The sequence below is a fragment of the Bos javanicus genome, chromosome 15 (assembly GCF_032452875.1).
Source record: "Bos javanicus breed banteng chromosome 15, ARS-OSU_banteng_1.0, whole genome shotgun sequence".
Classification (NCBI taxonomy): domain Eukaryota; kingdom Metazoa; phylum Chordata; class Mammalia; order Artiodactyla; family Bovidae; genus Bos; species Bos javanicus.
Genome location: NC_083882.1, coordinates 42,164,412 through 42,188,534, shown reverse-complemented (window position 1 = coordinate 42,188,534; position 24,123 = coordinate 42,164,412). Strand labels below are relative to the sequence as shown.

Here is a 24,123-nt window from a genome sequence, read left to right as displayed (position 1 = left end):
AAGGTTTGGAAATGTGCTTTTATTTTCAAACTCAGGTACGTGACACTCTATAGTTCAATGCTAGCACACCTGTGTGAGGTTTAACAACATTAGGAACTGCCAGCCAGTGATACATAAACCCCGCATCTCCCTCTCCTCTTACTCCGCCAGGCTGTATATGGGAGTGACACAGAAAGTGAAGGTCCTCTAGGAGGGGACATCGCGGCACCAACAACAGAGTCCTAGGGCCAAGCAGAAATGTCAGACCTCAGAGGCATGGTGAAGGAAGGGAACTTTTATTTCTGATCAATATCACTCACTGTTGGACATACAGGGCCTGTTTCTCTCCATTTCACTGCTGCTTTGGCAACAGTTCCAATTGCATTAGGTCCATCTTCGCTTTTAAGAAATACCGAGGAGTCCTGTTTCAGGAATGCCCTTGGTAATGCGATTACTCGTTTGCTCCTTCTGATCACTTCTTGTCCTTGACTTCCCTTACTCATAGAGTCGTTTGGCTGAGGGCCTGGTCTAGAAGCATTCTTGCAGGCCTTTCCATGAAGCAGCTGGAGGCTCAAGAGCTCACGGCAGCTCCTCTCCTGGCCTTTGTCTCAACTGGAAACAAAGGTGGGAACCCTGTGGCCAAGGGGGCAATGGGTCAGCTCGGCCCAGTACTTCTTCGGGGCAGGCTGAGACTGGCCAGCCCAGAGTCCTGCTCACAGCCACACTCTCCAGAGCTCTGTTTACATCCTGCCTTTGGCTCTGAGGGCCTAAAGCTCCTTCGGTGTGTCTGTTCCCCCTTGAAGAGGTAGGGCAAACCATCCATCAGTGAATCCAATGTCCGTCTGCCTTGATCTGCGCCTCTTTACCTTAATGGCACATCCTTGGTCAACCCTGGCTTGGACTTCTCTCACAGTGGTTTTCTCGACACTGAAAAGGGTGCCCCCTCCCCGCCTCCAAAAAAAAAAAAAAAAGCTGTTTTACCGAGGGGTCCTGATCTAGGTCGGTCTTTCTGAAAGAAGTGATTGCTTCAAGCCCAACCCTTTAGTTTGGAAATGATGTTAGGTCACAGAGTAGATTGAAAAAATACTAGAATAAGTTGAGGCTAATAAAGATGTGATTTCTCTCATTCACCATTTGAGATGGTGGTGGTGAGGATGCTGGTGCTGGGAAGTATGAAAATCGTCAGCTGTTCCCAGACTGCTCTCCACCACCTTGCACACTCATTCTTCTGACCAACATTAAATGACACCCTCCCAAGCATCAGCCACCATGCTAGGCACTTACCCAGAGAATGGGTAAGACATGGTTCTTGTCTTTGAGGATAAACGCTTGGAAAGACAGACACATAAATAAGTTATTAATATTATGATACACTATAGTAATGCTCATTAGTAGTAGTAATGAAAATGTTTTAAAAGTGCTGAAAAGTACAGAGAAGGGTATGACCTATTAATGTGGTCTGGTGTGGAGTTGGAGGGAGGCCATGAAAGCTGCCTGGAGCCGGTGATTTTTGTACTTGGTCCTGAAGAGTGACCAGAAGAAAAGAGGAGCACGGCAGAAGAAAAACAGTCTAGTTTGGGAACCAGAAATGACTTGGAGTGGCTGAAGGGCTACCTAGGGGTGTGGGGCTGAAACAGAACATGACTAGATAGAAGACCTTTGGAAAAGGCAATTTAGTGCAGGGGTAAGAGCATAGCCTCTGGGACCAGCCTGGCTGGGTTTAACTTCCAACCCCATGGGTATCCTTGGCAAGTTACTTGTGTTTTTGTGCTTCAGTTTCCTTATGTGAAAATGGGAAGAGCCATAGCTTTTTTCTTTTTCGTGAGGACACAGTGAATGAATCCTTATATAATACCAGTGTTTGGCCCATAGTAAGTTCTACATAGGGTCAGCAACAAAAACAAATGACCACAGCAAAACAAAAGCAAAGACACCACCATAAAAGCCACACAGAAACCAGCACTCCCCAGATCTGATGCGGAAGAAGGCAGGCAGTGGCTATCCAGGTGGAGCAGGAAGTCAAGCTGCAGGTGGGATTTGCTCTGTTTTCTGCTAAATAATGGGAAAGCTCCAAGACCTACACTTGTGTTGGGAATCCCACCGAAACTGGAGCCTTGTGGCAGAGATGCACACTTGCACGTGGGCACAGGAAAGTTGAAGCACACCATGTTTCTTCCCTTCCCAGAGAGAACAAAGTGGGGACAGACCATGCTGTAAGCATGCATGTGCGCTCAGCTGTGTCTGACCCTCTGTGACCCCATGGACTATAGCCTGTGAGGCTCCTTTGTCCATGGGATTTTTCAGGCAAGAATACTGGAGTGGGTTGCCATTTCCTCCTCCAGGGCATCTTCCCAACCCAGGGATCGAACCTGTGTCTCCTGCATTGGCAGGTGGATTCTTTACCACTGAGTCACCTGGGAAGCCCCCACCATGCTGTATAGCAGCTTAGAATTAACACTGGAAATGGAGACCAGCAAGTTCACCATGCAAGTCATGAGTTTTCAGTGTTTCTCAAACATCGTAAACCCATGTGGAGAGCTCACTGAACAGGTAAGTGCCTGGTGACTGCCCCACACGTGAAAATCTGTGGGTTGGCTTTATGCACAACACACACCCAGAGCACACATTTGGAGGACAGTTGACTTCATGCACGTGTGTGCTGTGTGTGTGTTTGTGTGTGTGTGTTGTATGTGTACAGAGGCATATGTATTAATTTACATCTTCCCATTTCATTTCAAGCACTGAGCTAAAATCAGCCTAAATATTTTTCTGAGAAATCTTTCCATCTTCTGTAAAAAAAACTCTGATTGCAATGAGGAGGAGGGGAGGCTGAAGGAGAGTCGGTAAGAATGAGATGTGAAATGGGAAGATACTCATGTTGCTATTCCAAATTCCAGGTCTGATCCTCAGGGCAGAGTTAGCCCTTAGGCACAATCGTTCCTGATTTCCAATCGATTGTAGAGAGGAAAACCAAGGAGAGTGGGCTTTTCATGTTTGCCTGTGAGGAAGGTATTTTGTTTCTCCCCAGCCATCTGAACTGGCGCAGCCACCTTCCCTCCTCTTCAAGTCCCCTGGTGACGGCTACTTCCTTGTCCACTGATGCTTTCTGTTGATCCTCCAGGAACATCAGCTATTGTGTGTGAATAGCTCCCGCAGGGGTGCCAAGTGGAAAGAACCCCTGCTTGTTCCCCTGACGGCAGCAGTGGCATGCCCATGCCCACGCCTGACGCGTCACGCTTGAGGAGAGGGCGACAGGCTGTGCGCTGGAGCAGGGCACTGCCTGAGCGTTGGGTTTTCTACTGCTCTGTAGGCTGCTCATGCTGGAGTCCTGAGCTCCACCAGGAGTCCCGTTGGGCTGCCGAGCACGTGGATTTCCCAAGGGACCCGTCGGCCTGCTCTACGCAAGAGTTATGGGAACCGTAGAGCCCCAGCACGACAGTCAAGACCAGCATCGCCGCGGCCATCATCCAGATGACTTGCCAATGCTGACACAGTTTGGGATACATGACTTGTAAGAAATGAACCAGTTCTTCAAGTTTGCTGTCAAATGAAAAAAACAGGTGGAGGGTTTAGTATATTGGACACATATAAGATGCCCCGACCCATACTTCTGCCTGGAATACTTTTCAAGTTGTCTTGAGCCATGGTTCTCAAACTCAGCTGTGCAGAATTGCTTAGCAGTAATTATTCAAAATACCCCAGGACTACAGACTAAGAATCTTCAAAGGTATGGTCCAAGAGTCTACAGTTTAAAACATTCCCCAGGTGATTCTAAGTCTATAACCTTTATATTAGGAGTGACTGGGTTAGACCACTCTATTTGTGTGATCATTCAGCCTCTGACACATGCCCTCATCTATTCACGAGACAGTCATTGACATCTGAACTCCCCTAAGGCCCGAGATCCAGGCTGGCTGACCCAGACTCCCATGCATCCACGCAGGCCCAGCATCTTATCTGTACTTAGTGTCACTAATGTAGAGATCAGCTCCATGTTATAACCTGTCCCCTGCCTCCATGTTCAGAGGCATAATTTGTTGTGCTCAGCTCCACATATGACCATGTCCAGAGTGGAAGGACTGTGATAAATTCCTAGAAGACTCCTGAATAATAAATGAAGACGTTGAATAATAAATGACATGGAACCAGTAACCTCAAGAGCTCACTTTAAACCATCCCAGGGGATTCCAGAGAACTCCTAGCCTCTGGCAACCTCAGGGTGACTTATTCAAGTATTTTCTCAGTCCTAGTAATCTTCCTTCCCAGTGAAATAGGTAGCCAACAGGAATTTGCTGTATGGCTCAGGAAACTCAAATGGGGACTCTGTATCAACCTAGAGGGGTGGGATGGGGAGGGAGATAGGAGGGGATATATGTATACCTATGGCTGATTCATGCTGAGGTTTGACAGAAAACAACAAAATTCTGTAAAGCAATTATCCTTCAATTAAAATATATATTTATAAATATAAAATAAATCTTCCTTCCCAAATATCTCTTCCTCCACTTTGTCTGGTCTCTCCACACTTTTCTCTCCTCTCTCATTGCCATTCATCCCCTCACCTCTGCTTTTTGCCTGTGTCCCCCCCGCATCCTTGGCTTCCCAGGTGGCTCAGAAGGTAAAGCGTCTGCCTGCAATGTGGGAGACCCAGGTTCGATCCCTGGGTTGGAAAGCTCCCCTGGAGAAGGAAATGGCAATCCACTCTAGTACTCTTGCCTGGAAAATTCCATGGGTGGAGGAGCCTGGTAGGCTACAGTCCATTGGGTCGGAAAGAGTCAGACATGACTGAGTGATTGAACTGAAAAGACATTTGGTCAGATGGCCCACCTGTAAGAGTCCATTCTTGAAGCTATCTGGACACACTCATTAAGCTGGAATTTCTTCCCAGCCCGCCTTTCTTCCCACCTCCCCACCCTTTCCTTTTTCTTCTCTTCCTGACTGCCTTTCAACTTTTCCACTCTTTTTTTGTGGCACAGTGAAAAGATGGTTGGATGGCATCACTGACTCGATGGACCTGAGTTTGAGCAAGCCCTGGGAGTTGGTGATGGACAGGGAAACCCGGCGTGCTGCAGTCTATGGGGTCGCAAAGAGTTGGACACGACTGAATGACTGAACTGAAAAGACATTTGGTCAGATGGCCCACTTGGAAGAGTCCATTCTTAAAGTTCTCTGGAGAAGCCCTGGACACACTCATTAAGCTGGAATTTCTTCCTGTTTCTAATCCCAGATTGATCAATCAATCCATCTAAAACTGAGAATACTGAACATCACCAAATGGAGGAGGTGAGAAGTGACAGGAGGGCCTTCTCCAGATCCTGAAGCTCACATAGACCCTGAAATATGCAGGCCACTTGCTGAGAAGTAGACAGCTCTAGTTGCCTTACAATGGGTAGAAAGATTAAACAAATACCCTCTGTACAGAGGGATCAGATGCTCAGAGTACCTGCCTTGGATGTTAAAGCATTGGTTGATTTCTTTTCCACATGGGAAACCACTGATAATTGTTTCAGAAGTAGTTAAGCAAAGCAAAACAGTGAGCACATGAGCCAAGGTGGAAAATCATTGGCTACTTTCATAACTGTAGGGGAGAGAGAATTTGGAAATGGAAGCTTGTTTTCTTTTGGCACCATTTTGATTCTTTAACTTCTATTTAGATACAGTTGGATGCTATGGCACAGTCTTTCTTCTGGGCTGTATTTTTCTGGGCCCCAAAACAAGCTGCTGGAGCTGGAAGAATCCCACTCTCACTTCATCCCTTAGAGGGATTGGGAAGGAGGAGGGTAAGATAGGCTTCATGACCCTCAGCTGGTTACCTATTTAAAGTCTATAAAAATGATTAGAAATAGAATTATTGATTAGAAATAGAATTCCTTCGGAAATCAATTTTTGGTTGCTCTGAGTTCTACCTACTCCTCCATTGGGAGGAGTGAGGTTGCTCCCCCGCCACCTGGGCTAGGAGATGCTGCGTGGGGAGCTCAATACCTCGCAGTTTGGGCACATGGTGAGTGGGCTGGTGTGTGACTCCCACCTGAGGGATCTGAAGAATGAGAATCTTGCTGAACTACTTGATGCCATCAGAACACGGGGCCATGAGACCGAGAACCATCCTCCCACCGCTAGTGGGCCAGAGATACGTATTTCATTTTAACTGGGTATAGGCAGGAGAGGGAGAGCTGGCACCCGATGTCATAGACCTGGAAACACTACCAAGAAGCTGAGTACAGAAGCTACACTTTCAGCTGCCCAAGGACTGAGAGAGAGATTATAAGTAGCCAGCCAGAAGACCTGCATTTGACCGCACAAAGGGAATTGCAGTTGAGAGATCCTCAGTAATGGTGTGTGTGTGTGGGAGGGGGGCGGTGGTGTGGGGTTCTCTGAAGGTTCCATAAAACACCACACTGAACAAAATCAGAAAGTCAGGGGACTTCCCTCGTCCGGTGGCTAAGATCCTGAGCTCCAGATGCAGGGGGCCCGGGTTCAATTGCTGGTCAGGGAAATAGATCCCACATGCCACAACTAAGACCTGGCACAACCAAATAAATTAGTAAGCTAAGCTAAGTCACTTCAGTCGTGTCCGACTCTGTGCGACCCCATAGACGGCAGCCCACCAGGCTCCCCCGTCCCTGGGATTCTCCAGGCAAGAACACTGGAGTGGGTTGCCATTTCCTTCTCCAGTGCATGAAAGTGAAAAGTGAAAGTGAAGTCGCTCATCGTGTCCGACTCTTAGCGACCCCGTGGACTGCAGCCTACCAGGCTCCTCCGCCCATGGGATTTTCCAGGCAAGAGTACTGAAATAAATTAGTAAAAATAAATATTAAAAAAAAATCAGCCTTAAATCCCTGCTGAGGCCTTGAGCCTGCTCACAATAAGACCACTGAAGTAATACCTTCCCTACCCTTAATCTCCATCCCCTTGCCCAGCCCTGGAGAGGTCAGGCACTACATTAACTAAGCTCAGTGGAGGGCACGAGTGACAGAGAGCAAGAAGTCAACTCTGGCCCCACTATTGGCTTCCTTCCTGAAGCAGAGCCAAGCTGACTGGAGGCAGGAAGGGATGGGTAGAAGGTTGAACTTTTTAAGTTCAGGATTTTGACTATTTCAGGGATCTAGCCATTTAAATGACTGAAATGAGGTTATTCTTGGGACTTCAGGTTGATCAGAGGACTTCTATTTTCTGATAGTTATTGGAAAAATAAAGGAGTCTGCCTAATATCATCTTAACCCCATGGAGCAGTTCTGCAGAGACACTGAGAGCCAAGACAACAGTTTTCTGTTGCATCTTATGAGTCTCATTCATTCAGTGCATTACATAAATGTCAGAAGACTAATGTTCTCTGTTTTAATATAGTTAAGATCTTGGGTTGATTCACCCAGTAAGTTCATTGAAGCTGATCCTCCAGAAAGTAATATTGAGAACAGATTATATTATTATAATAGAGGAGAGATTCAGTGTTTCAGGTTGAATGTCTTCAATAAAGGGTTGGCTGCTGGGGTGATTCTAGTGTTTTTCAAATGTACTAAATAGGACATTGGAGAAGGCAATGGCACCCCGCTCCAGTACTCTTGCCTGGAAAATCCCATGGATGGAGGAGTTTGGTAGGCTGCAGTCCATGGGGTCACTAAGAGTCAGACACAACTGAGCGACTTCACTTTCACTTTTTACTTTCATGCATTGGAGAAGGAAATGGCAACCCACTCCAGTGTTCTTGCCTGGAGAATCTCAGGGACGGGGGAGCCTGGTGGGCTGCTATCTATGGGGTCACACAGAGATGGACACGACTGAAGCGACTTAGCAGCAGCAGCAAATAGGACATGGAACTTTTCACAACTTCAGACCTTGCTTGTTAGTGAGATGCCAAAATTTAGTGGTGGGAATTGTGCTTGAGTAGAGGTGCCTGCAGGCAACTGTGTGTGTTAGGGACTTGGAGATGAATGAATTCTCTGGCATTCGAGACAATGGCTCTTGGGATTGGTCTGGGTTGGGTGACAGGTGAGGAAGGGATCCTGTGACTGTGAGTGGGCAGTTTCTCTGATAGCAGTCTCAGTCGTTATGGAGACGATGATGCCACACTGCTGAGCCTGAACAGGTGAAGCTGCACCATGTGCTAAGGACCCTTCTGAGGCTGTGCTGATGCCTGGTATCCATCCCCCGAGGTCCAGGCATGTTCTTAAGACCAGAAAGTGAATCTGAGAGGGAGCAGGGATTGGGAGAGAGAACAAGGCCTTTCAGGATCAGCAGGACCAAGAGAACACTCTTGGACGATGGATGTGAAGGGCAACCATTGCCATGCACTGCTGACCAAGAGCTGGAGAGAGGGAGAGCTGGACACAGCCTCTCTTCTGCTGGGATTCCATGAATTAGAAGGGAGCCGCCAATGACCCAAGATCAAACCAGCTAGATAAGGATTCTAGCCCTGTACTTTGTAAACCAGTTTGTTTATATTCCATGTACTCTCTGTGGTCTGTTCCTTTTGTTCTTTCTTGGTGTTTGGAAGTTTTAGAAGGCCCAGCCTGTCTTTTGTTTTGAAGGGAGCCAATGATGGACAGGGAGGCCTGGCGTGCTGCAATTCATGGGATCACAAAAGTCAGACACGACTGAGCGACTGAACTGAACTGAAAGAAAGGGCTGTTGTCAGGCCTGGGCTTGACTGCGTTAAAGGAGAGGAGATAGTGTGGTGGCCAACAAAATGAGAGCAGAGGACCCCCAGGAGGGACAGAAGACCGAGAAAGACAGGACCCAGTCGCTCAGAGCAGGGACTGTGCTTTGATTGTGAACACTGGGCTTCTCTCCCTAGAAGAGGTAGTGCATCCTAGCACACGTTTGTTTCCAGCTGTGAAACACTTTCTCTTCCCATGAACGCTGGAGTTGACTCATGAAGGCTAATGCCTCTTACTCTGGTTGAATCTTCCAACTGGGCTCTGCTGCTTGTTCTTATGTGCTTTGAAGCATATCCATCTCACTTTGAATCTGCATTTTATTACATGTTTCATTGCATGCATTTGATTTCCAGAGTCTGCTAGCAATGAGACACAGACAACATACCCTATCCCAAATGAAGCAGCTGATTAGATTAATTGATCATTTTTGACTAAAGTCATCCTGGACTGAAGGTAGCCTGGGAGTCTAAAAGCAGTAACTTTGGTGAAGTGTTCCAAGTTAGCTGTAACTACATTTTAAAAATCCGAAACTCAAGACTTCTAGTTTAAATGTGCTAATAGAGATAATAGGGCCGGATATACAAAATTGGGCCCCTCTGGTAAAACCCAGGATGTCAATTTGTCACTAGATCCATAAGGTACAGGTAGGGCAAGATGCTGGACCTACATTACCTTTATCTACATGTTACATAGATTTTTCATGATTTTGTGGAAAATGCACTTAAAATACAAAATATATTTGGTCACCATGGAAGAAACATTTTGGAGACTCATGTTTGCCACAAAGTTGAGTTGTCCCCTATCTCTATGCGTTCTCTCCACCCCTATCCTCCTCTAGGGCTTGCGGTCAACTCCCTTGACCTTGGATCTCTCATGGGAATGGCTGGGCAGTGAGTTAACTGTGGTCCCTTGCATTTTCTCAGCTCTTAGGAACTCCTGACCCCACCCTTGGCCACCACTGACCCCTAAACCCTGGCAACGCCCTCCTTGTTAACTACTTGGACTCTTTGGGATTCCCTCTGCCTCCTCCTCCAACACGAGTTCCCTCCTGGTTTCTGTTGGCTGCTCACTTGGGCCCTGGACGGCCTTGGACTGGCCCCTCCAGGGATGCTGTGCAGTGAAAGGGACTGAGGCCCAAGTTAGCAACTGTGAGGGCTGCAACCTGCTTCTCTGCTCCTTCTCCTCTTCCTCAGTTTCTGCCGCCTCCTCTGGCTCCTCTGGGCTCTCGCTCTTCTGTTCTTCTTCCTCCTCCCTCAGGCCTTGAAGCTCCTTGGTTTTCTTTAGACCTTCTTGGTATCTGGAAGGCAACAATGAACAACTGAGTCTGGAAAGGCCAGCAGATGCAGAGCATCCTTCCCCAAGTTGCTAGAGGAGGGACTCTGAGCACTTGCTGGGATTCTGCACTCACTTCCTGTGGCTCCACACAATAGGGAAAAGCCACCACATCCCACAGTGGCTCATATCAGGACGGTTTCCCTTCACCCCCGGTCATCCTTCCTGTTTATGTTAAAGTGTGACAAAACAGATGGGCAAAAAATGTGGGTGCAGTCTCCTGGCTAGATTCTTCTCCAACAAACCATTTGGGAGGGCTAAGGACTGCATGTGCTCTCTGTGTGGCCTTGGAGCCTTGGCTACTCCCCTGAGAGAAGGAGGGGTTGGCACCCGTTGCACAGGTGATGGAACATTCTGAGAAAGTGACAAGAGTACAGCTTGGCCTGGGGAAGGTGGGGCTTATACACAGGCTTGGTGGGAAGCTCTGTGGAAGTGAAACGCACACAAGTTCTCTGTAAATGGTCACAAAGGCAATGGAAGCATTCACTCCCCTCCATTCTAAGTACAGAGGATAGGTATGGGTGAAAAGACAGGCTTTTCGAGAGAAATCTTCTGACTTCCTTCTCCCAGTCTTAATATTACCCTGAACATACATTTTGCTCATCTAACAACTGAGTGTTTAAGGCCAGCACAGTTGGGCTGGGGCAAACCCCACTGTAGTTGTAGGTGCCACCACACCAAAGCCCACAGGTTCCATGTCAGAGAGAGGCTGCATCTCCCTCAGGGGCTACAGGGCAAGAAGCTCAGGATGCAGTGCCTGGTCAGAGGTAGTTCTTTACCTGGCTGGGCTGGGGCCCTGCTCAGTATTCTGTCCCATCAGTGACTGACAACAGGCCAAAGGTGCTATTGCAGCTCAACTGGAGAAGGGAGTGGCTAGAAGTTGAGGGGACTCCTGTGGCAAGAAGAAGGGATGACTGAGGCAGTTCTGGGAAGTGGGGCTGCAGCTGCTCCTGGACACTGCTGACAGCGGCGTGACTGCTCTGGGCATGTGTCAGGAAGTCTCAGGCACCACCAAGAGGAACCCACCCAGGGCCTTTGACTTCCAGATCATTCTGGTGGCTTTATGCCTAAAAAGAGGGCAGTCTGGTTATTATCTAACCACACCCTCTTGCCCCATTTCCTCCTGTCTTTCCTGTGGAACAGTACTGCTCTTTTCTATATAATTCCTTACTCAGGCAAGGAGGTCCTGGGGCCATGAGTTGCTTCCCTAAATCCATTAAGAAACAGGAAAGGTCTGTGGGAAGGTATCTTGTGAGACGTGCCAGGTGACCTTAGGGCTGCTGACAGCTGACTCACCCCTTGTTGTAAGCTTCTTCCTCCATCCTGGCCTTAGCCTCCTGGCTGATCCCCTCCAGGCAGCTCGGAGTTGGCACAGAAGCAGAGGCTTCACAATCTGGGTCGCCATTTGTCTTTCCACTAGTGAGAAGGCAAGGACAGGACATCCTTTCAGGGACAGATAGGGCATCTGAAAACCAAACCATGTCTTTGGCCTGTTCCTGGACAGAAGTGAGGAAGCTCATTCGGGTTGAATCTATTTCAATCTTTCTATCTTGAGATAAGATTCTTTTTTTAAAGGCTCTGGTCCATGAATCCTCCCTAGACCCCCAAACATCCAGTACTGTACCAGCTCCCCTTTTCCCTCCTGCTCTCAAACCCACTTTCATTCTTTTTCCAAGAGATGCTGTGAGTAGACAGCCAGCTATTGGGAGCTCCAGGGTACTAAGAGGAAGAAGACGGGGTGGACCAAATGTTCAGAGTCATCCCATCCCTGCAGTCCGTCTTCTGCTTCATTCATTTAAATATCTACCCAGGATTAAGTCACAGGCACCTTGTAATGTGCTGGGGAGACATTAGAAAACAAAAGAAAAAGTCTTAGCCAACATGGAGCACAGCAGGAGAAAACGCCCACAAAAATCAAGAAAAAATATAAAATTAATTACAAATTGTGATGATTTTTATGAGAGAAATAAACTCTGTGCAATGACAGAAAATAACAAGGGAAGAACCTGCTTAGATTGAATGGCTACAAAAGACCTCTTGGAAATGGAATAGCAGACCTGAAAGATGAGAAGCCAGCACGTCTATGGCAGAGGGAAGATCATCCCAGGTAGAGGATACAGATGTGTGAAGACCTTGAGATACAAAAGATGTGAAGTTTGAGGGACTGAAGAGAGGCAGTGAAGTAAGAGTTAACTTCTGGATAAGATATGTTTTTGATGCCTGTGAGGTATCTAGTTGGAGATGCCAAGTTGGTAGTTGTATGTACCATAGTGCTTAAGAGGAGAGCTCTAGACTGGAGATATTCAGAAGATAGCTGGTATTTAATGCCAGAGGAATGGAAAAGTATGTCTGGGGACAAGTATGAGGAAAGATGAGAAGACAACCCAGGACCAAGCCACGTGCATATCCACCCTTAGCTCAGGTAGAGAAGGAGGAACCTGCAGAGGAGCTTAGAAGTAGCAGCCAGAGAGGTAAGAGGAGAATCGGAGAGTGTGGAGTCCTGGGAGCTGAGAAAGTGTAAGCAGCTCTTTGTGGGAAACCTCTTTCAGCAGGAAGCCCCTTTCCTTGTCACTTTAGCAAAGCTATATTGAAACTAACCATTCATTCATTTATTCATGCCGTACAGCATGTAGGATCTTAGTTCCTTGACCAGGATTCAATCTACTTCACTCCACCCCACCCCATCCCACCCTGTGTTGGAAGCTCAGAGTCTTAACTACTGGTCTGCCAAGAAAGTCCCTGTAACTAATTTTTAAACCAGGCACCACCATGCTCTACTTATCTCTGGCTCAAGCACAACTTGCCTAACTTTTTGGTTCCTCCTATAGATCAAAAAGGTAGAAATGAAGAATAAGTTAACAGATGACCAGATCTATTCCCTAGCTCCCCATTCAGTCATCTCCCAAACAACCATGTGACCAAACTGTGTGAACAATATAACATCTAGAGTCAATGAGACTACATGCAGTGGGGGGATAGTGACCACTCTGACCCACATCCCAGTGATTAACTGAGATGACTTCCCTCCTTCCGCTTAAAGGTTTCCTGGCCATGCAGGATCTTCGGAGGTGTTTTTGGGGGACAGTGAGTCCATCTTCACAGACTACCAGCATTCCAATGAAAGGAATTTTCCTTTCTACCATTTTACTGATTTTGTAAGCGGCGAGCAATGGGACCCTCTTCCCCCGCCCGCCCCTAACATGGAAAGCGTGTCAAGGAGGGAGCATTGTCTCTCACACACACACTTCTGAGAATCTGACTCAGATGTGTATAGGAAAAGTGACTCTTGGATTGGATACCATGGAGGGCAAGAAGAGCTCTGGTGACACGGCAAGAACCAGATTGGAAAGGGCTGAGTGAAGACTGGGAAGTGAGAAAGGTGAAGATGTGGACACAGGAAACTGACAAGGCCAGGGAGCAGGGGGACTGTGCAGCTGAAGCAGTGGGTCAAAGGACAGAAGCACATGTGAATGTGGATAGAAATGGTTCAGTAGAGGGGATGAGAGAAAAGGGAAGACCAAAGAAATAAATCCTTTGAAAAGGAAAGTAGGGACAGATCTTAGAAAGGTAGAGAAACTTCTCCTTACTCATAACAAAGGCAGGAAGGCAATGGAGATGGTGGGCTGGGAATCTGGCAAAGGAAGACGAGAGGAATCTTCTCTTCCAAGAGCTTAAATTTTAGCTATAAAATGGAAAAACAAGGTCATCTACTAAAAGTGAGAAGTAGGGAGGCTAGGCAATCTTGAGGAGGGTCGAGAAGGCATAAGCATCATGAGGTGGAGGTAAGGGGGACAACTGTGCTAGATTAAAGTAGGATAGCTGATGGTGCCAGGAGTCCATTTGAGGTATGAAATCACGAGTTGAAAGGAAAATCCTGATGGCTGTGCTTTCTCTATGTATCCTGCAGCTCACCTAAGGGCCTGGAATTCCAATGGGAGTCTTGTCATGGCGGAGACCACAAACAAGGCAGAACATTGACTACGGCTTTGCAGCCAGGACTCTGAAGCTCACAGCTGCTACCCTCCCTGACATCTCAGCCAGGCTTCATGAGTGAGTCTCCTCATTCTCAGCATCAGTTTCCTTGTCTTAGTTTCCTTCAGGCCTTGTAAAATTTACATTTCATCAGGTTGGAAACCAAAACCCATTGTGAACAAGAAAGAACACTCTAAAAATATCAGCTATTCATAACATTTCTCCTTTTTAAAATCACATTATCCACTCCCTTCTATGTGACCTCTGCCTAACGTACAGTTTCTTATTTTTCCAAATGATTGGGAAAAGAGCAGAAAAACAGAGCTACAGCCAAGGGCAGGGAAAGCCATTCTTGTACAAAATTTGGTGGTGGTGGTTTAGTCACTAAGTTGTGTCTGACTCTTGCGACCCCATGGACTGTAGCCCACCAGGCTCCTCTGTCCATGGGATTCTTCAGGTAAGAATACTGGAGTGGGTTGCCATTTCCTTCTCTAGGGGATCTTCCCAATCCAGGAATCGAACCCAAGTCTCTGCATTGCAGGCAGATTCTTTACTGACTGAGCTACGGGGAAGCCCTTACAAAATATGGTAGGGTGTAAAATGTTTGCAGTTATTTCCTGACCCCTAGACTGAGTCTGTGTGTGTGTTACTTGCTCATTTGTGTCTGACTCTTTGCAATCCCACAGACTGTAGCCCACTAGGCTCCTCTGTCCATAGAATTCTCCAAGCAAGAATACTGGAGTGGGTAGCCATTTGTTTCTCCAGGGGTTCTTTTTGACTCAGGGATTGAACCCAGGTTTCTTTCACTGCAGACAGATTTTTTACCATCTGAGCCCCCAGGGAAGCCCCTAGACTGAGCTTATAGTTCCTTAAATATCTTCTCCAACTATCTGGAATCTTCTCCCCATGCACTTCAAAGGCTTGGTTCAAATATATTTTCCTTTGTGAAACTCTTGCTAATGTTTTCCTCTCTCTCATACCCTCTGGTTAAAGTTGATCTCTCCCTCCCTTTATATCCTCAGGAAACCTCTTTTACAGCATAACTCAGAGCTATGGCACTTTTATACACATGCTCTTCCTTCTGTATGACTGTGATTGCAGAGTGTGTTTCGGTTTGAATGATGCTTAGCACGTGGGAAGTGCCTCTAAGTGTTTGCTGAGCTGTACTGCCTTCACTGTGGCTCATCCCCTGTCAGTTAATCTTACAAAATGGGCAGGTCCTCTATGTAAATGACTCTTTCCTGAGAACTCTGTGTTTGAACTGAGCTGAAGGAATCTCTACGCATGATCGTAAACATGGAGCTGAGCACAGCCTGTGCCCACCTTGAGATTTCTGGGCCAGACACTCATGGATCTTGGCATCTGTCCCCAGTTCATAATCTTGTGTGCTTTCTTCCTGAGATGACTGATTAGAATGAGGCTCATTGTTCTCTCACATCCACTGGGTCAAAAATGTTTGTCATTGTGCTTAGCTCTCAGTAATGTGAAGAGATATTTAGTCAAAATGTGTTGTTTGACCTGCAGATATATTAGATTCTATTTTTCCCACGTGGTCAACAGTATTTGAAAGCGACTCCAGTCCTTTCCCATGGACAGATCTTACCTTCTTGGACTCAGCTATGTCTGTAAGCCACCCCCATTACCAGGTTCCCTCAGACAAGTCCAGCCTGGGGGACCTTGGCTACAAGAACTCCCTGAGTCTCTGTTACTCAGTCCCAGGTTCCTGGAGTTCACTAATATGTTGATTGAGGGCTAATCCATTCCAGAAGACTATCAGCAAAGGGGAACTGTTTAACTATATATATTTATGTCATATAAAACCTGTAAGCAATTATCTTGACTGCTTCAAAAATGTAGAAAATGGTTATTTTACAGATTAAAGAGAAAATCGCTCTGTGCTATAGCAATATAATGGCCACTTTTATGAAACCAGCCCTGTGCACCATCCGCATTTATGATGGTGCTGAGCCTTCACTGAATGGCTCTATGTGAACTTTGCACTCCCATCTACTCCGCCCTCCACTCCATGCCCGGTCACCAAGTTCTTTCACAATAGCTCACAGGAGCTTTTTCAAAAATAGCCCTTAAATCCACTCTCTTCTTGTGTGTCACACTGAATTTCTTCCCATTTGTCCAGTTGGAGTGTCTATTAAGAGGTTAAGTGCATGCGATCTATTATCTACTAGCTGTGTATCCTCAGGTATGTGATGGTTTCTCTGAGTTTCAGTTTCCTCATCTATATTAATAGTATACCTTCCTCATGGTATTATAAGGATTAAAGGAGATCATTAATGTAAAGCAATTAGAACAGAACTTGGCATAAAGTAAGCATGCAGTAAATAATAAGAGTAATTCTCATTATCTTCAATATTATTCCTTGATTACTCCATACTTTATTGCCTTAGTTCCTGGAATGTTATTAACCTCCTAGTTACCTGGTTAACTATTATAACCTTCAGGTTTCACTTTTAACATAAATTGCTAGAGGAAATGTTTTCTAAGCAACCCTGATTACCAAAACTGGGTGATGTGCTCATTTTCTTGTATGTTGTTTCCTTATAGCCTGTTCTTCCTTCTGATATCACTCATCACACTATATTACAATAGGCTGCTTTCCATCTGTCTTTCCCATTATACTGTGAGCTCCTTGAGTGCATTCCAGGTACCTGGGTCTTGGTCATTAATTGGTGAAGAAATGAAAGACTATGAATAAACAGCTTTTTCAAGTTAAACTGAAACTGTTTCAAGTTAAAATGAAACTGTTCTTGAGCCTTATTCTATTTTAATCTTTAATACTAATTTTAAATATCACTCTCTATTTTTCTCTAAGTCTAGAGGTTCCTAGACCCTTGTTGAGTGAAGAACAGGTTTCTATGAAGTCATATGGAAGAACAAGGCTCAGAATTCTTTCAAGTTATTATTGGGAGTGCAGTCTGTGGTCAGATATTTGCTTTTGAACTATCCACAGGCAATATGATCTTCTCATCATCTTTCTTGTGCTTAGCCAACTTCCCTCCTGCTCAATCACTGTATGCTTAGGGAAATGTGAGATCATTTAAACACAACAATCTAGATAGTAATACATATTAACCGATAATGCATTGTTTCTCTTTAACAGTATGGAAAAGGCGGTTATAAACAATTGTATTTCTGTTAGAATGGAAATTATGAATTCATTTTCACTCACAGATTGTCTCATTGCCGATCTCTTGGCAATCTATTAGATATTTCCAGTTCCATAAATTTAGATCAAAATTACTTTGCATCTTTTAGAAATCCAGAACGGAGAGTTGTTGTTAATCTGAATCCCTCCTCCTTTGAATAGCCCTTCCCCTTTCTGCAGTCGTCTTTATAGACTGGGTGTATTCCCAACAGGCAAGTCAACCACAGCATGGGTAATGTATCACAGTGGTCTTTTTGAATAGCCCATAAGAATGAGCAGCACGCAGTTGCTTCGTTAGGGTTTCTTGCTCGACTAGGTTCAGCCCTCACTCTGTCCCTGTCTCTCTTGGTTCTATACCCTTGGAATGGTGCTGTCACCATTGATCCTCATTCATTGCCACTCCTGATTCAGGGCTGCTACCTACTGTCCCCGGTTTCGTACCTCACTTTCTCCTACTTAAGGGTAGTTCAGATCCTTGATGATCTCTGCTGCCTCAGATGGAAGCTCTCAGCTGGCCTGAGCATTCATTCTACAGAGTACAGGCCCTGCCCCATCCTGAAAGTCTGCTGGGGAGAAAGGGGATGTAGATCTTCTGCCTTGACTGGCTCTACAGGCTGAGGGTTGAGAATGGAGCCTTGTTAGGGCCCTCTTGGAAAGGGTGTTGGTGTGTCCTAAGGTGGGACTTGGGGGGAGAATTTTAGCATGCTTCTCACTCAGGGCATCAGATGGCTGTTTCTGGAGAGATTTCCGAGACCATGGACTGGACACTATGACTCTAGGGACTTGGCAAGACTCTGTAGGCTCCATTACCTCCACACAGTTGTGAGTCTGTCGACCCTTTACAATGTCCCTGTAGTGATCAAAAAAACAAGGAAACAAACAAAACACCCTACTCAACATGAAGGATCTCTAAGCTTTCTCTGGGTAAGGTGGCAAGGTGAAGAACCGCCCAACCAACTTCAAGATTAATGGACAGAAAATGAATCACTGAGTGATACGTTGGTGGTTGCATATACTGAGAAATGAGGAAAACAGGCTGAGTCTGGGGTGGGGAGCTGGGAGCTTGCCTGTACTAAAAAAAGGCACACGACACAGACCTTCCTTGCCAGGTCAAGCAAAACTATTCTAACAGCAATGAAAAATGAAGTACTAAAGCTGTCTCAAGGCAAGGAAGAAGGAAGAATAGAGGTGTATGTTCTACCAAATGAAGAAAGACATAAGGGGAAAGTTCTGAGAGGTGGCAGCTGTGATCCAGATGTTTCCAGCAAGTAAATGAAAGAATTGGAAAAGCAAGTTATAAACTTCTCTTGAGTATGTAGAAATAGCCTGCCTTGCTTCGGCTAAGGATGAAAAGAACTGCAAACAGCATAGAGGCCTAGAAAAGTTACATGTAGCAGAAACTGTTTGTTGCCAACCCATTATTCATTCTTCCTATTTCCTAACAGCAACATGATTTTGCCTGGGAATTTACTCTTCTTCATGGATCCAATTGCTCCATGGGAAGCTGATCTTCTCTTCCCATCTCCAGGGTATAGTTTAAAACTATGATGACAATCTCATTCTCAATCACATTGCCTGTGATTGGTTTAGAAAGGGACCATGTTCCAAATCTGCTAACAAGATAAAAAGGAAGACTGAAAGACTGGTTCCTAAGAAACAAACATGGGACAAGATGGTCCCTTTCTTCCTCAAGATGTTGTCGTGTCTGGATGAAACACCTGGCATTAGCCATTTGTCACAAATCTGCTAATGAGGTCAACATGCGTAGTGGGCAGAGACAAGGAAACTATAGAGGCTGAGCTGGGGCCCTGCCATACCACGAAAAGCCTCACCTACTATTTAAATACCTTTGATTTGGGGCTTTCTTGCATCTGTAGCTCAAAGTATCCTAATGAATAAAGAAGGCTTCTGTCCCCTCTGGGCTCTTCTAGGATTGAGGCACACTTGCACTCATCTACAGCATCTTCCTTGTCCAGGAATTTTGCAAACTGGGTCTGAAATCTTTGTGGGTCTCAGAGTACCATTCATTTCCCCCTAGAACTTAATTTGCCTCCCACTGCATTTTGTGAGTGAGGATGGGAGGAAGGTGAGTTGGAGAACTTTTCCTCTGAGATCCCCAAAGTTAAGAAGAAAATGGACATACTTACTTTTCCAAAAGTGCAGGCAGTGCTGAGGAGACAGGTGGGTTGCCTTTCCCATTGGATGATTCTGACTGAATGGAAAACAGGAGATATTGAATTGAGGATGAGCTAGGAAGGGAGAAGCCAGGGCTGACCAGTCTCTGAATCCTGGGGTAGGGCCTAGGCATTGAATGTTCTAGAAGTATCCTGTGTGATTTTAATGGAGAGCCCTGATTGCCAATCCCTAGTCTAAAGGAATGTATATTTGGAAACTGCATTGTACATTTAGTATAGTTTGGGAAATAGTCTCTGTTAAAACATACATGGGAAATAGATGGGGAAACAGTGGAAACAGTGTCAGACTTTACTTTTCTGGGCTCCAAAATCACTGCAGATGGTGATTGCAGCCATGAAATTAAAAGACGCTTACTCCTTGGAAGGAAAGTTATGACCAACCTAGACAGTATATTAAAAAGCAGAGACATTACTTTGCCAACAAAGGTCCGTCTAGTCAAAGCTATGGTTTTTCCAGTGGTCATGTATGGATGTGAGAGTTAGACTGTGAAGAAAGCTGAGCACCGAAGAATTGATGCTTTTGAACTGTGGTGTTGGAGAAGACTCTTGAGAGTCCCTTGGACTGCAAGGAGATCCAATCAGTCCATTCTAAAGGAGATCAGTCCTGGGTGTTCATTGGAAGGACTGATGCTGAAGCTGAAACTCCAGTACTTTGGCCACCTCATGTCAAGAGTTGACTCATTGGAAAAGACCCTGATGGTGGGAGGGATTGTGGGCAGGAGGAGAAGGGGACAAGAGAGGATGAGATGGCTGGATGGCATCACCGACTTGATGCCCATGAGTCTGGGTGAACTCCGGGAGTTGGTATGGACAGGGAGGCCTGGCGTGCTGGGATTCATGGGGTCTCAAAGAGTCGGACACGACTGAGCGACTGAACTGAACTGAAAACATACTAACTGGTACTCCTGAGGCTCCTTTTCAAAAAATTGTTTTCAAATTGCTTTATTTTAGTGAGTGATTTGGGAGCTTATAGTGATCTTGTGGGTGATTAAAATGCTCAAGATCAGAAGAAGCGAAAGAAGTTTTAGAGTTATTGCTACCTATTATTAGTACAGTAAAGCTTTTTATTGCTTATACAGTCAGATTGGCTCTTTGTAGAATAGTGCTGATCACGAACAGGGCATAGAGAAACAACTGGAGAAATAATTAAAGAGTTTTAAATAGGATTAACCAGATTCACAAAGTTCTGGGAACTGTTTACAGGAGCAGTCTTTGTTTAAAAAACATTGAAATGCATTATTTTCTAATTATAAGTAATACAGTTTTACTATAGAAATATAAAAAGGATCAAAAAATTAAAATTACCTGGGTTTTTACCACTGCCTGGAAATGACTATTATTAGTAGTTCCATATATATTCTTTCAGAATATTCTATGTCTACACATAGACAGACAAACCCTTTTTTAAAACTACAAAACAGAGTTACACTGGAAATACTGGGGTTTTGCTTTTTGTTTGTAATAAATTATGGACTTTCTTCATGCCAATAAATAAAAATTTACATTTTAATCATTATATTTAGCAACTGCATAGAAACTCCTTATTGGGCTATTCATAATTTACTTAAATAGATCTCTTATTAATGGAAATTCTGCTTATGTCCAATCTTTCCATGTTGTAAACAATGCAGTAATGAATCAAGGTAGGGTAACATTGGGTTGAAGAACTCAGGCTCTGGGATCAGAGCACCTAGGATTCAAAGCTCAGCTTACTACTTCCTCCACAATGCAACTTTCAGCTGTTTAAACCCACTGTAGAGTGGAGGGTTCTGGTTTAAGCATGAAGAGAGATACACTTTGTAAGGAACACTCTCTGAGTGGCCAGCACCTTGCTCAGGGATACTATGTCTTCTTCTCTGGGCGGTGCAAGACATGGGGCCTGGTCTACGCTGAGGTTTCTCAGCCTATAACCTATAGCACAGAATCTGTGCTTTGAATTGTCCCTTCTTTGATGCTGCCCTATCCAGGTCACCCCCACAGTTGTGAGCCTGAGGCCTGGGAGGCAAGCATCATGATACTCACCAGGGCTGGTAAGGAGGGAATGGGGGATGAGCTGGGTGACTGGCCCGGCAGGTTCAGGATATTAAACTTGGGCACCACGGCAACGCTGACCCTTCGGCGGGGCATGTTCTGTGGGAAGAGAATGGATCCACCGTCACAGAGGAAGCACCCAAACTTCAGAAAGGCCTGGGAAATGCCTACTAATTCCTAATGCTGTATTCATTGGATATTCTGGCTTTAAGGTAATGATGGTGGTAGAGGCTGGGGTGGAGAGAGTGGCCAAAATTAACAAATTTTTTTATTAGTGAGGAGTGATTTCTCAACACCCTCTGATTTTTTACAGATTTTTTTTAATGTGAATCATTTCTAAAGTCTTCATTGAATTTGTTACAATATTGATTCAGTTTCATGATTTGGTTTTTTGGCCACGAGGCATGTGGGTTCTTGGCTCCCTGAAAAGTGAAAGTGGCTCAGTCGTGTCTGCCTCTTTGTGACCCCATGGATGATATGGTCCATGGAATTCTGCAGGCCAGAATACTTGAATGAGTAGCCTTTCCCATCTCTAGGGGATCTTCCCAACCCAGGAATCAAACTCAGGTCTCCCGCATTGCGGGAAGATTCTTTACCAGCTGAGCCACAAGGGAAGCCCAAGAACACTGGAGTGGGTAGCCTTTCCCTTCTCCAGGGGATCTTCCCGACCCAGGAATTGAACCAGGGTCTCCTGCATTGTAGGCAGATTCTTTACCAACTGAGCCAGGAGGGAACCAGGGATCAAACCCACACGCTCTGCATCGGAAGGTGAATTTTCCCAACCACTGGACTGCCAGGGAAATCCCAATTCTGATTTTAATCAATCAGATCCTAAAGAAATGGAACAAAAATGACCTCTAGTCATTGTACAGTGTATGAAACCTGACTAGCATAGGAAAACTATCTATGACAATAGCAAAGTGTGTGCATCATTTCATGTTCATTAAAGGGATGGTACAGTCTGGGAAGCCATGAGCAAGAGAAGGTTGGAGGATGAGCTATCAAGTGTGGGAAGCTGCATGAAAGACTCTGTCCAGAGGTTCTCTGGCACCTGTGGATCCAAGAATGAATGATTTCCTGGTAATCTGTAGAAATTTCTTTCTCTCCCCAGTTTTCCTTGAATATGCATACCTTTCCCAGCGAGAGGGACATGGACCGCGCTGTGCGAGGGACTCCATCTTCTGCAGGAAGAGGAAACAGAGGAGAGAAGCTAGATGAGTTTTCAGAGTAGGCTCCAGCAGGAAGATCACAGAAACTGAGTCAAGGTATCTACAGACCAGAACTGACCCTCAAGGGATGCCTCAAGGGCCGAGGTGCCGAGGTCACTGACTTTGACACTTGACCCTTTGAGACAGTCACCTGCAGAGTAGGGTTTCTAGGGGACAGAACCTTCATCCTAACTCCTCTGGACACTATGAGAAGTCTCGGTCTTGCCCCTCTGGTCTCCACATGACACCACTGTACCATCTCTGGATTATGCCCTGGTGAGTGTGTGAGGATTCCTCGTAGCAATACCAGGGTTTACTGGATCATCTTGCTCATTCAAGGTGTGGACAGTCAAGGAAATTATGAGCAAGGAAGGTGTGGTGTCAATAAAAAGTGGAAACTTGACAACAGTAATTTTAATGTCATCTACAAAATAATTTTGAACAAAGGAAACCAGCATACTCAGATTTTCTTCTGCTTAGTACATATATTAAGTGATAAAATTTGTGTTAAATATTTAGCACCACACATGGATAATACTGCCACTAGAAAACACAAGTATGCGTAGAGAAAGGCTTTTGACAGCTCAATTCAGTTTGCTTCAGCTTGTATGGCTGTCTATTTCTCACATTCATGTACTTTAGGCGTGTCTCTTGAAAAGCACATAATTAAACACATTTTCTTAATCTAATCTGAGGTTTTCTATTAACCAACAGTTCTAAGCTGTTTATATTTCTTGCAATTGATATATTTCTACCACCTTATTTTGTATTTTCTAATTACCTTGCTTCATAAATCAAATTTATTCTAACTACCCCCTCCCCAAATTGATTTGGAATTTATATATTTTAGTTGTAATCTTTAGTGTGCCCCCTTAAATTTTTAACATGTTATTTGACTTTAGATTTAAATGAATCAAGATCTCTATTCTTCCTGAATCGTCCTTAAAACAATGATCATGCCTTCAAATCTTACTGTTTTTCAATATTTTTACTTCACTTGGTTTTTGTAATCTCAAATTATTGTGACTGCTGTTTTACATAGTGGCTAGTTGTTTAGATTTACTTACATGTTTACAAATGTCTGATTACCATCTCTTCTTGCATTCAACCTTCTTTCGATCTCCATTTTATTTTTCCTTAAGTGCATTAATTGTCCTTTTGGTAAGGGGCTGTGAGAGGTAAACTGTCTCAGTTTTTGTCATAAAATGTCTTTCTGTAGCCCTTAGCTTGCATGTCAGTTTAGTTGGTCGTATTAGCTCTAGGTTAACAGTTACTTTCTCTCAGCTCTTTCAACACTTGACTTCGTTGTCTCCTGGTACCGGTATTGGTTGTGGAAATTGTCACTCCTTTGTGGATAATCTGTCTTCTCTCTCTGGTTATTTTTAAGATCTTCATTTTGCCCTTGGGGTTCCATAAAGTTTCTCTTTGATGTGTTTTTCTTTCTTTCGCTTGGGATTCTCTGTACTTTCTAAATGCAACAATTCATGTCTTTCTTTAGTTCTGAAAAATCCTCAGTTCCTGGGAAATTCCTTTGAATATTTTCTCTCCTGATGTATATCCTAATAAGTGTATTTCAAATCTTTTTT

At 45.0% G+C, this 24,123-nt stretch overlaps 1 protein-coding gene across 6 annotated transcripts in view; it reads right to left on the bottom strand.

Moving 5' to 3' along the window:
• The window catches only part of IRAG1 (inositol 1,4,5-triphosphate receptor associated 1), a 125,951-nt gene continuing 101,828 nt past the window's right edge, over window positions 1-24,123 (bottom strand). For all 6 annotated transcript variants that reach the window (XM_061440798.1, XM_061440799.1, XM_061440803.1 and 3 more), the window contains 6 exons: window positions 22,461-22,510; window positions 21,321-21,428; window positions 19,251-19,315; window positions 11,265-11,384; window positions 9,799-9,933; window positions 1-3,519 (listed from right to left, as the gene is read on the bottom strand). In XM_061440798.1, coding sequence (XP_061296782.1) covers window positions 3,276-3,519; window positions 9,799-9,933; window positions 11,265-11,384; window positions 19,251-19,315; window positions 21,321-21,428; window positions 22,461-22,510 — 722 coding nt within the window. In that variant the 3' untranslated portion in view covers window positions 1-3,275. The remainder of the gene's footprint in view (window positions 3,520-9,798; window positions 9,934-11,264; window positions 11,385-19,250; window positions 19,316-21,320; window positions 21,429-22,460; window positions 22,511-24,123) is intronic.